This window comes from Stomoxys calcitrans, chromosome 1 (genome assembly GCF_963082655.1).
Source record: "Stomoxys calcitrans chromosome 1, idStoCalc2.1, whole genome shotgun sequence".
Classification (NCBI taxonomy): Eukaryota; Metazoa; Arthropoda; class Insecta; order Diptera; family Muscidae; genus Stomoxys; species Stomoxys calcitrans.
The window spans coordinates 115,542,399-115,556,192 of record NC_081552.1 but is presented as its reverse complement, the minus strand read 5'-3'; the positions used below and the strand labels follow the sequence as shown (position 1 = coordinate 115,556,192).

General features: G+C 42.1%; 1 protein-coding gene across 10 annotated transcripts in view; it reads left to right on the top strand.

Annotated features, from left to right (window-relative positions):
* LOC106086294 (glutamate-gated chloride channel) overlaps positions 1–13,794 on the top strand; it is a 383,785-nt gene that overhangs the window by 228,585 nt on the left and 141,406 nt on the right. For 9 of the 10 annotated variants that reach the window (XM_059360211.1, XM_059360210.1, XM_059360204.1 and 6 more), the window contains one exon: positions 11,701–11,751. The exons of the other annotated variant lie outside the window; for it this stretch is intronic. In XM_059360211.1, coding sequence (XP_059216194.1) covers positions 11,701–11,751 — 51 coding nt within the window. The remainder of the gene's footprint in view (positions 1–11,700; positions 11,752–13,794) is intronic. 10 annotated transcript variants of the gene reach the window in all.

Genomic DNA, 13,794 nt, shown 5'->3' with positions numbered 1-13,794 from the left:
CGGACTAGAATCTCCGAAAAACTATTTCGGGAATAAAAACCCTTTGTTGCGATCGCGGGGATATGATCCGCTGACCCTCTGTTTGCTAAATCGGCTATCGCACGCCTAACTATGACATCGGCAAAAGCCTTTCTTTCTTTTGAAAGCGGCTTCCTTTTTATTCCTTCCACCATAGGATGGGGGTATACTAATTTCGACGTTCTGTTTGTAACACCTCGAAATAGGGGTCTTAGACCCTATAAAGTATATATATTCTTGATCGTCATGACATTCAAGTCGATCTAGCCATGTCAATCATGTCCGTCCGTTTGTCTGTCGAAAGCACACTAACTTTCGAGGGAGTAAAGCTAGCCACTTGAAATTTTGCACAAGTGATTTTTATTTGTGTAGCTCGGTTGGGAATGTAAATGGGCCAAATTGCTTCATGTTTTGTTGTAGCTGCCATATAAACCGATCTTGGGTCTAGACTTCTTGTGCCTCTAGGGGGCGCACATCTCTTTCGATTCAATTCATTTATGGTCCGAATCTGACTATAACTTGATAAAGCTCCAATAGCAGAATAGTTCTTATTCAATATTTTTTGTTTGCCTAAAAAGAGATACCGATATATCGATAAACGCGATCCATGTAGGAGGTTATATAGGATTCGGCCCGGGCGAACTTAGCACGCTCTTACTTGTTGTTTGTCTTTCTTTTGTTTACTTGCGCAAAGAAATGATACACTCGTGGTTAAGAATTGTACTATCGGAGTGCTTTTGAACGAGGAGAATTTGGTAAGTGAAAAAGATTCGATGGAAAGTCTTATACTCGTACTATGTTCAGACCAAATGCTCTGAAAACGACTCTGTATCTCGGAGTAGGCTCAAAATGGACTCCAAAGACCTAACAGCTGCCATGGTGGCATCATGACCGTATCATGTTGTCCGTCCGTCCCTCCTATAGATGTGGGTGCCTTGGCACCTGTAGTCGAGAGTAATGCTTCAAGCGCACAACCAGTCGAATGCCAGAGGAATGCGCACTTTGTGCCCAGCCTTTAAGTAAAGGTGGTGTTACCGATCCAGGTTCAGACAGCGACAGTGTCATCGCATTCGAATCGAGCGATTAGGACAGCGGAATGATGGCAAAAGTAAGCGAGGGCTTTTCTAAGCTTACAAGAAAACTGAGAAATCCATCCGGGGTACGACGAAGAAGACAGAGGAGTATGCATCGATAGCGAAATAGAGCGGAAAGGCATAATGCTAAAAAGGCATGGAACTGATATTCCAGGCACTTCTACGGAAGCTAGGAAGAGGATCAGATCTCCCGAAGAGCATAACACTGCTAAAATGCTGAAAAAGAATAAGAACTCCCCGCTTTGAAGTACTCTGGGAAGACCAAGCCAGGCCTCCCGCAATGGAGGCTCTAGACAGTGTCCTGAGGGGGGGGGGGACAAAGTCGGAACAGGAACGAATTAAGCGGGCACGGTCCCTGAGTCTTCATGGAGAACTGTGACTTCGAAAAAGATGCCACAGCCATCACGGAAGAGGAAGATGGCCGTTGAGAGATGCAAGGGGCCGCCCTCTAATACCAGAGTGGCAAGGAAGTACAACAGAGACCTATGCAGTCATCAATATCGGCAGTGCATCCGGTAGGATTCCACCAAATCATCGGTCTCAAGTGGGGCATCTGGTAAACGATCGGGTTTTCGAACATGTGTTGAACTCTGAAGGGGGTCCATCCATACAAATCATGAGCAACGAATATAGAGGGATATTTTGACGCTGCGCTTTGCGTCAGCAGAATGTATTGATACCGTCAGACTGTTCGTCGGAGCATCTACAGTCCCTAGGGCCTAAAGCTCGACCTGGTAAGAAAGATGGACATCCCCCAGCTCACACTGGCAACGGTCTGCATCAGGGGATGGGGCAGAAAATTTGTGACGGAACGCATATTAGGATTCTAAGTAAGCAAAACCAAGGTTTGGGTGCAGACTTCACTGGGAGAAGAAGGAAGTTTGGCTAAGACTGAAGGCATGGCGTACTACATACCAAGGTCGTCTCATTCATATTGAGTCTTCGGGCAGTGCAATGGCAGCACACTGAATACCGTCAAAAAAACGGGGGGCCGACGACAAGACAATAACCGACAGCCGACAGGAGCGGGCGATGAGATCAGCACCCACTTCCAAAAAGCCCATTTACTTGAGGACCAATGATTGAGTTTATTCAGCTAAACTTCCATTGGGAGCTAAACAGCTACATACGCTCGGATGGAGAAAACCAGCGAGGGCAAGATTAATATTGCCTTAATTCAGGAGCCATGGACGACCCGGAACAAAGTTTCTGGAGTGAACCATATCAACAACCAATTATTCAATTCTAACTCTGGTTCTCGGCCGAGGAGACAGACAGGAAATGAGGTTGTAATAAGGTGCGATGCGAACTTTAACCATTTCGCGGGGATTCTTGTTTTAACCGTTGGGCGGAGCGGACGTTTTGTTATTTCTCCCCGTTACATTTTTTCTTTAACTCGAAATGGGTTATTATTTTTGAAAAAAAAAAAAAAAAAACCTTAAGTCACTCAAGGTAAGCTACAATAGTGTTATCCATAAACCGGTTGGTGATCGGTTTCCCGTAGAGCGGCAGATCAAGAGCCCGGGAGTTGGCCCAAAAATGAACTCCAAAGACCCAACATCTGCGGTGGTGGTGTCAGGCAGCAGCATGTTGTCTGCTACTGGATCCTCGACTGGTGGAGCAGCTTCTACAGGCTCCACTAGCCGACAGAAGACTGGTCAGCAGCGGCTTTTGACGAAGACAGCTGGTTCGAGTCGTAAGGACAAATCTGAACCTATTCCATCTTGCCTAGGCCATCGGCCTTCCCCGGCAAACCAACACGCTCTTTAAGAGGTTGAAATAATAGAAGACGCAAAGCTCTCGGATTTATTGAGAGGCTTAAAGCGAATTATTCAAAAACCTGCTGTCACCTGGAGGGCATCCCAGGCTCAAAAAACTGTGGCTAGCAATAGTAAGATGGGTTCAAGAACCTTTGCTTATATCGCTAGGGTCAGTATAGTCAAGGCAGTTGTCGACAAGGGAGAAGAGCATGGCTGCATACCTATTTATAATGGTAGTGGGATAGTCAATTGACTGTCATCACTATATTCAGACGTTCTTGCGGAATTTCTTGGGTCTCCTTCAGCTTGTAACTAATTGCCTTCGGCGATCAACGCTCACTTGAAATGTATCGTTGCGCCCTAAAAAAGATTGGTGAGATCTCGCCAGGCGCAGCAGTGGATCTAGTCAAGAAGGAAGATGTTCCTTCTCGACCAATGACGCATGATTGGATACCAAGAATTCCCTCAAATCCTGAATCTATACTTGGAGGACTAAGGGAATGTAATCCAAATCTGTAAACCACCGACTGGAAGATTGGTAAATTGGATGAGGCTGATGGTGACCGGAAGCATGCAGTATTCGTACCAAATTCCGGTTGCCTCGCTGTCCTCAACAAGTCTGAAGGTGTTGTATGCTTCGGTTTCAACAAGGTGAAACTGAAGGTCTATCAAAGCGGTGGGTTTGGGGAATCAGGAAACGACTCGGCAGTCGTTGCTGAAAACTTACCTGAGGAACTATCGACCACATCGCTAATGTCTGGCGGATTGCAGGAGACTCAAAATTTCTCTCCCACGATCGAAATGGGAGGGGAAGGCATCGAAACAGGACTCGATAAGCTCTGTGTGAGTGGGTCCTCTGGTTGGACTGGGCTCGAGGTGTGCGCCAGCGGGGAAGCACGGAACTCAAAAAGTACTTCGACAGCAGCAGCTAGTGAAGCATCTTTCTCACCTGTCTCTGGATGCGTACGGAAGCTCATCATGACAAGATCTAACGAATCTTGTGAGGATGAATAAACTCACCTAACCTCCATGGGGTAGTGCCAACATAGATAAGCGGAATCAAGCCCTGGCAGAATTATTGAATACTAACGGCTTGATAACACTAGATATTAGTAATACCGCTACCTTTGTTAATAGGAATAGTGAGGAGGTTTTAGATGTGACAATATGTTCGGAAAATCTAACCAATGAGTTTCAGGATAGGAGGGTCTCCATGAAGCACTCCTTCTCTGACCATCGCTACATTAGACTTGGAATAGCACGGCCAACGCCAAATCCGATAGTTAGTTGAAAACCAATTGAACAAAATTCGGAAGACTACTCAGAAGAAGACTTCAGCAATAAAATTTAGATTGTTCAAGCATAGGAGACATTGAAGACAATGTCAACAGGATTACGACTGCAATAGTGGGGTCTTTCGAAGATAATTGTCCTCTTCGAGAAAGGAAATATGCTCAAGAAAAATCAGGGATGGCCGGGGTGATTCGCAGCATTGGTAAAAGGTCAGCAGGTTTTACAACAGAGCACGTCGTAAAAAGGAGAAATTGATGTGTACCAGAGCGGCAAATCGTTATTAACAAACAAATGGGCGAACCGACACACTGATCCAATGTTGAGATCAGTACCGGGTCCTTAAAGCCTGGCTTAACCATAAACTAAGTAACAAGTGGATGAATTGTGGTCCCATGACGCAAATATAAGGGAGAAAGTGGCACAGGCACGCCTCAGGGGTCATTTTATAGACACTCCTGTGGGTGACCACCACAACCATTTATGGATGCTAAACCGTCTGCTATGCAGACGATGTTATAATGCTTCTAAGAAGTAAGGGGCCAAATCAGCTATGCAGATTAGCTGAAAGGGTCTCGGTAATGGCGTACGGCTGGGCTAGACCAAGGGGTCTCAATGTTCACCCAGAGAAGACTGAAATATGCGTGTTCATGAGGAAAACCAATTTGACCAATTTTGGGCCAATTGGACGAACCATGTTTACAATGGAACGATTTCGAAATTCAAGTTCAAATACTTAGGTGTGATGTTCGAAAGGAAACTGAATTGAGAGTGTCACATTCAGGAGCGTACTGAGAAGGCTCACAGATGCTGGGCTTTAGGTAGACGGGCCGTAGGATCGAAATGGGGATTGATTCCAAGGATATCCCACAAGGCTCTACAGGATAAGGCCAATACAAACTTACGACTTAGAGGTTTGGTGGACTACGATGGAGAAATAGTGCAACGTAAAGATAATACAACAGGTTCAGACAACATGGTACGCCCACTATGGCACAGGGTTCTATTCTAGATATTTGATCCACTAGAGCCTTACGATAGAAAACCTGGAAGGAATAGAAGTGGTTTCCAATCGGATACCTGAGATGACACTTGAGGTCGAGTGCGAGGCACTGCCAGCGGCACAGTCTTGGATTGACGGAATCCTTGTACTGCCATCTGCGAGATTATGCTACACAGATGGACTACGGCTAGAGGACGGAGGGGTACTGGGTTAGCAGAGGGGGACTGGGTGACAACCCAGGGTCTTAGATCTGTTTTCGACTGCCCGACCATTTTACGGTCCCGCAGGCAGAGGTCCGGCCGATCACGGAATGCATGAGGTGGTGTAGTGTTCACGAAAGGACGTCGATTGTGAACATCTTTTCGGACAATAAACAGGCCATAACAAGGAGGACGCTAAGGTCACGAACAGTCATGGAGTGTAAGAATGGCACAATCCGCATAGCTTGGGTGCCGGGTATGAAAGAGCAGACGATTTGACGGTAAAGGCCAGAGGCTGTCAATAAACTTGTTTAACCCAAAGTCTTTCGTGGGCGTCGAACGCGCATTTAACACTGCGGAACAGCGAAACGGTCGGTAGGACGAAGAAAATCTGATGGGGAGATCCGAATCATGAGAAGTCGAGGCTATTACTGAAAGTACTACGATCTCACTTATGCAAAATCGGTGCGGCACGTGATATCATGTATAGGCATGTGGGGAAATTGACGAGAAGTTGGAGCATTTCCTATATCATTGCAAGGCTTTCGTGGCTAACAGTCACCGGCACTTAGCGTGACACAATACCAGACATGAACCAAGGATATTGCAAGTAGCACGGAATTTCTAACTTAGATCTTCTTTTTCGAGATTACTTTTTAGTATTAAGAGCGCACAAAAAGCCCATTACTGGCTTAGATTAATGTCCATAGTGGCATCGTGCGGATTAATATCCGCACTGCTTTTCAACCTAACGACGAAGACGCATCGCTCTCTGGTTTATAGAGAGGCTTGGTGCGAATGATTCTAAGACTCTCACTGATAGGGAGAGGGATTCCCTAAATTGGGCTCGGGAATTCGCTGCATAGGCTACCCCAAAGACTACACGTCTAGATTCGGAAACTGCACCGCATTCAGCCAAAAGGCTGCGGTCATCTGAAGGTCATCCCATGCCTAAAATAACTAGGGCGAACAACAATAAGATGGGTCCAAGAACCTTTGCTAATGTCGCAAGAGACAGCTTGGTGATGGCAGTTGTCGACAAGAGAGAAGAACAGGGCTGCATACCTAGGAATAATTGGAGTGGGATAGTCAATGGACTGTCATCAATATACTCCGATATCCTTGGGAAATTTCCAGGGTCTCCTTCAGTTTGTGACGATGCAGGCTGGTATCGAGGCCGATACAGACTAATTGCCTTCGGCGATCAACGCTCAATTGAAATGCATTGTTGTGCGCTAAAAAAAAGTCGGGCGGATTGCAGGAGACTGAAAATCCCCCTGCCATAATGGAGACAGGAGGGGATGGCATCGAAACGGGACCCGACAAGCCCTGTGTGGGTGGGTCACAAAGTTGGACAGGGCTCAAAGTGTGAGCTAGCGAGGAAGCACGGAACTCAGTAAGTACTTCGACAGCAGCCGTTAGTGAAAAATCTAAGGAGAAATCGTCCACACCGCAAGTGCCCAGTGTCCTGAGGAAGAGTGGTTCCACAGCTTTCTCACCTGCCCCTGGATGCGTACGGAAACTCATCATGACAAGTTCTAACGAATCTTGTGAGGATGAACTCCTGGTGGAGTCAGAAGACGAGGCTAACACAACAGTGGTGGAAGTTCTGAATCCTGACTATGGTCCGGTTTCTACAGATAAATCTCCACTATCGTAAGGCCGCTTCAGCTGATGGCTGGAGGATTTGACGTGGTTCTTATCCAGGAACCATCGGTGTGTGGAGGAATGTTACGTGGATTAAGAATTCCGGGATTTAAACTTCTCAAGGGACGGGGAATAGGGGACACGGAGCTTGTATTTTTGGAAAGAGTTGTCTTAATGTTTTTCTTTTTCCGTCGCTAAGCACTGAAAATGTAGTAGTAGCCAGCCTTGAAATAAACAAGTCTCATACTGGCTGGCTTCCCTATATATGACACACGATTCAGAGATTCCGCCTTCAAACCTTAAGTCGCTGGTTGGAGCTGCTTCTGTATGGAAGAAAAGCCTCATTGTAGGAAGTGAAGCTGATACACATCACCAGATATGGGGAAGTTCGGATGTCAACGAAAGAGGTGAGCTGCTTATCGAATATATTATAAGTTGCAATCTGGCGATTTGTAATAAAGGGGTTAAACCGACCTTTATTACCAGGAACAAGCAGGAGGTACAAAATATTACCTTTTTATCGGAAGATATAAGTGGAAGAATATGGGACTGGGAAGTGTTGGATGAGCACAGCTTCTCTGATCATCATGAGAAAGGCTCAGAAGAAATCCTGGGTAGAATTCTGCAACTCCGTGGAGGATACATCTAAGGCCTCTAGTCTTAGGAAGATTCGATCCTCGAGACCTATTGCGGTGGGGTATATCCAGAAGTCAGAGAATTTTTGGACAATGTCTAGTGTGGAAACACTAGAACTACTCGTTGATACACATTTCCCGGGAAATTCTCCAACGGACACTGTGGCGCCAGAGGAGGTTGTCACTGATTTGCATTCGTCGGAGGCCTTTAGGGAAATTGTGTCTGAGCTGAAAATCCTTTGGGCGATAAGAAGTTTCGACTCCTTTAAGTCGCCAGGCCCTGATGATGAATCACCGGTTGAATTACAAGCTGTGTCTGATAGACTGGTTCCCTGGCTTAGGGAGATATACTCTGCTTGTATCAGAATGTCATATATGCCTGTGGGATGGAGGGACACGAAGGACACGAAGACTCTTGAGAGGTTGATAGAAACATATCTTAGGAGATCGCTTGTCGCGGCAGCAGTATGCATATATTGTAGTAAAAGCAAATCCACTGAAACAGCACTTCACGACCTATTCGGCTACATAGAGGGTTTTCTCGCTGTCAAGAAATATATATTTACTATGGGAGCATTTATTGACATTGAGGGTGGTTTCAATTAAGTAAAACCGACGTCAATCATGAAGGTGTTGAAGTTTCTAGGCATCAACTCTACCGTAAGAAAGTTTATTAATAACTTACTTACTAAAAGATGTACTAAGACAGACTTGGGATCTGTGGATCTAAAAAGATGGGTCTGCAGAGGAACTCCTCAAGGAGGTGTACTGTCTCCTCTTCTTTGGAATATAGCCATTAACAATATATTATTGTCTCTTGAAGAAAAAGGCGTGAAAGTGGTCGCGTATGCTGATGACGTGGCAATTGCGGTTAGGGGAAAGTTTCCCAGCACTTTAAGAGATACACTTCGGGAAGCTCCACGTGCAACAGCAAAGTGGGCTAGCGAAAGTGGTCTAGGTATAAATCCTTGCGAGAGAAAAGTAGCTCTTTTCAGCAGGAGATACAAGTTGCGTACAGTGGAACCTGTCTCTTTGGGTGGAGAGAATGTTCCAATTACAGCGCAAAATACCTGGGTGTTTTGCTGGACCGGAAATTGAACTTCAAATCCAACATTTTGGAAAGGGCAAGAAGAGCCATTGGCTAAAGTTGGGGATTTAGACCGCGTGTCATGCATTGGGTATATACTGCAGTTGTCAGACCTATTATGCTATATGGTGTAGTAGTCTGTTGGACGGCGCTTCAAAAATCCACCCACTGCTCAATAATTAACCAGATCCAAAGGATGGCTTGTTTGTGCATCACAGCCGCACTGAGGACGACACCATCTGATGCACTGAATTTAATGCTACATCTTATGGCTCTGGACATTGTAGCTAGACAAATTGCTGCGACCACTGCCATGAGGTTAAGGGAGCTTTCTCATTGGTCATGTGGCGGCTATGGACACTGTGTTATTCTTGATACAATATCCGATCCAGGCAGTGTGGATTACACCCTACTTGAGCCGCTATTGGATAAATATTATTGTACCACTTTTCCTGATAGAACCAATTGGAACTACGATATCATATATCACGGTAATAGAATTTACATAGACTTTTATACGGATGGTTCCAAACTAAACGACCAGATGGGCTTTTTGGTGCATTCTAAAGATCTAGAACTGCTCATATCGAAAAGGTTATGCAGTGTGTATCGAACAGAGAATCTTGCAATTCATGAAGTGGTGCAATGGCTAAGATAGAATGTCGTTACGACAATGGGCATAAATATCTTCTCAGACAGCCAGGCAGCCATTAAATCTCTGGAGAAGGTATTTCTGAATAAAAAAACCGACCTCGACTATGGCAGAGCTCTCAACGAGATGGCTGAACAGTTCCAAATTCACCTGTTCTGAGTGTCGGGCCCCGGAGATATCCCAGGGAATTGTAGAGCGGACGAGCTTGCGGGACTAGGAACTACCTTACACACTCTAGGCAGACTGGAATCTGTGGCTAAGCCTCTGGCGACATGTAATCTAAGTTTTCAGGACCAGGCCCGAAGGGCAACGAATGAGGAATGAGAGGGGGCATTCCAAAACTATGTGGCCTCATCTAGATTTGAAGAGGTCTACTGCTTTGCTGTAATTGGCTAGAACAGACGTCTCAATCATTGTGTCCGTCATGACAGGTCACTGTCTAATCCGAAAACATGCTGACAGACTGAAGGTTGCCAGCAACGACTTTATCTGTTACTACAGGATTACGATGAGGAATAATTTTAATTATTTTATCTGAAGTTTAATTTTTTGTTTCTTTTTTTTGAGCTTTTTTTCATAGAAGTTTATCACCTTCAATTGAACTTGGAGCAATATGACCTCCAATAGGAATCACTCCTTTTAATCCATTTCAAACTCCTCATGAAGCTGTGAGGACATCGAGGAAGAAGAGACTATACAACACCTACTGTGTGTGTGTCCCGCACTAGCAGTTAGAAGAAGTTCCAGTTTAGGTTCTCATTTCTTTGAGAACCTGTCTGATTTAGCGGATGTGAACATTCGCAAGTTACTGGGCTTTTTAAAGCGATCTTGATGGTTCAACGGTTGTAAATAGAACGCATCTTCCTTCTTCTGTTCCTGTGGTATCAAAATGGACGAAAACGTCTAAGGGAGTCTGAGGGCAGACTGTCACTTAAAAGCTAACCTAAACTAATATGGCTCCCATATAACCCGCCCAATCTGACTATGAAAAATTTGTTCAAAGGACTTGACAAACGCGATCAATGATGAGGGGTATAGAGGATTCGGCCCGGCCAAATAAAAAGCGCCGTTGTTCAATGTACTATGTTCACACCTTTTACTGTACCAATTATGAAAACTGTATTGATTAATATAGAAAATTACCCTGCCAATCCGGTATTTAGACACTTTATTCAGTTTGTCACTCTCATAGTCATTACTAAGTAATCTTGGGTATAAGTATCGCTCCCAAAAACATAGCACGTCCTAATTTAGGAGGTTGGAACCTATCCAGAATTTATTTTATCTTATGGTGAAGTTTATACAACTGTTGTACTTATTACCGCAACAATCTCTAGAATGGTGAAATTTGCTCTTGAGAACAATTTCCACGTCGTCCAGGAAAAATTAACTCATTATTATATTATTGTAGTTCAACACTCATACTCAGCATTTTATTTATTTTGTGAAATCTGCAAAAAAAACATAAAATTTTAAAATAAAAATCCTAAAGTAAAGTTTTGGGTTCATGAAACATCCTATCATCCACGATAATTGAGGTATATCTCTGGACTTACATTTAACATTACGAAATACTGTTTACCAACACAAATAGTTACATATTTATAATTACCATTGTTAACATACATTTCCCTGTCAATATATAAGACAAGTGTGAGAGAATGCTTAAAGACTCTTTAATACAAGTCAATACATTGAAAGAAGTAGAACACATGTACAGTGTTAGGTACATAGTTAGTATTTTTTTAAGTCGATAAGCTCGTAACAAAATAAAATAAACAAATGCTAGTTATTAACATTGTTCCCAATTTCTGTGATTTATTAAACCACCATCAACATTAGATTGACTAACCAAAAGAGAAAATAAAAACGTTTTGTTGCAACAAACCAAAAGCCATAAACCGAAAACAATTCATAAAATCATCATGCAAAGAAAAAAAAACGAAATAGATGTTAAAAAAAGTTTGGTCCCCAGCGAGAAAAAACGAAAACAACTTCCAAATATTGTTTCATAAGTTGACTTCGTTCTTTTTTTTACAATAATTAGATCATAGTTTATTTTTAGTTGAATTTGTTCAATGGATTACATGAAAAAGACGACTTTTTGTTCTATGTTATTGGTATCGAATTAGTTTCGCCATCCAAAACTATCGCAAAAACCAACAGCGAAAGCAAGCAAAACAGAACAAAATTCCATTTGAAATTAAAAAGCGAAAGCAAAAAATCAAGAAAACCAAAAACCAAAAAACATATTTTTAACACAAATCTTAAAGTGTGTTTTAGTATCAACAAATATTTTATGTAAATTTTACAGCGTCTTCCAGCGGTTCTAAGCAGGATTGGAGTCATTCTTGCAAGTCCTTTGGTAAGCTATCAACTCATGCACATTCTCTCTCTCTCTCTCTCTCTATTCTAAACTAACCCCAACTAAACAAAATGAGACAGATGTATGGCTTTTGCCAAGACCTACAGCCCAGACTGCAGTTGGTCTGAGATCAGCCATATGTTTATTCGAAAACTCACCCCCAACTAACACAAAATCACGATATGCCATTCACAAAAGCTCTTACCATCAATGCCATCTGCCATTAGCACCACCACCATCACCATCACCACCACCACCACCACCATGCTCACCAACAACATCAAAACAAAATCGCAGAATGCTCAACGATCACAAATTCGATGTTACAAGAAACCGCAATGTTCCAAGCATAATGTTTAATGGAATTCTGAAATAAAAGCTAATCCGAAATAAATGCATAAAAGCAAACACTTCAAATTTAAAGCAAAAATGAAAAATAAAAAACAAACAACAAAAACAAAAACAAACTATGGCATGTGAATTTCGCTTATACTGCAATAACTGAGTTATTTATTTTCCGTTATATTTAGACTTTCATACATTTCCGTTTTCGTTTCCGATCTCTTTTCTCTACAGTAGATGCACGCTTGAGATAATTTTAATTTCTATTCGGTTGATTCATTATTGGATTTTTTTTTTTTTTTTTTTTTTTGGTTTTCTATTTCAATGCAAATTTTAAAACAACATTCGTTTGCCTTTTTTCCATTTTGGTTTGTTGATTTTGTATGATTCTGAATTATTTTCAATGAAACATGTTGACCATCAATCCGTTTCATGAAAATCCAAAAAACAAGCAAAAACTTTTTTAAAATAATTATCAAAAAACACACTTTAAGGTCACTTATAATTGGGAAAAATGTTACGTGTGTATTCCGTATCTTTAATAGTAACCTTAACCGTATTCGTAAATGTAGTTGAAAATTATTTGTAAATATTTGATGAACAAATGTAAAGCCGAAAACAATGAAAATATATCACAAAAGCAAGAGCTTTAAAAAACTATTTTTTTAGGATTACTAGAGTTTTATATTTCTTTCTTTAGAATGCTTCAAATAGTTTTTTGGAACAAATTATTAGTCAATTACTTTGTATTGTGATCCCATGGCTGCAACACATTTTGGGACTATGTACATATTTACAATATACATATAGCCGAAAAAACTCATATTTATACATACATAGATGACTATGACTCAAAGATTAGTGTACTCTGTTGTGGGAATCTGATGAGATTAATCGATAGAAGTATGCGTTATTTATATATCTTTTTTCATCAATTTCCTCTCCTTGGTTCGATTTTCAGTTTTAATTTATTTGGTTGCTGTAATTCGCTTTTTGTGATTGTCGTTCTATTAACATTTAAACCTTTTATGATTTTGCGCAACTCACTCCAACTCTACTTAAAAGTGGCTACAATTGTATTTCAAACAACGTTACACTTGATATATGATTTGGTTCCGTTCCGATGCGCCCGTCCAATTTCCTCAAAGCCTTATTATAGAGATCTGATCTTACACCTGGGAAATATATCTATTTCCTATGACCCTTTACAAAAAAAAAAATAACAAAATGCTTTTTTAAAAAAGTGAGGAACTCTACCAACTAAATTTTCCATGCACATTCCATTGAGGAACAATTGATACTTGATTCATATCAATGAGTTAAAGTTTAAGCTCAGTGATAATGTGCCTTTTCTATGCTGAGTCCGAACGGCGTGCCGTATAGCGACACCACTTGGTAAAGAAGTTTTAACATTTCAAGCTGCCTCACCACCGCTGAAATTTTTCTGATGTTCAAGCCGGGATTAGAACACAGTGTTCGGCGTCATAGGCGGACATGCCAACCTCTGCGCCACGGGGGTCCCAATTCTGCGTAAGTGTATTAAACTTGAAACCAAAATTGATGTTGGTTGCAAATTCGCTTTGAGGAACATTGAATCTATATCTATGATGGAATTTTACATCCTACACCACTACTGCGGTACTTGGTACGAAAACTTAGTTAATTTGTTTGTAACCCCCAGAAGGAAGAGAGATAGACCAC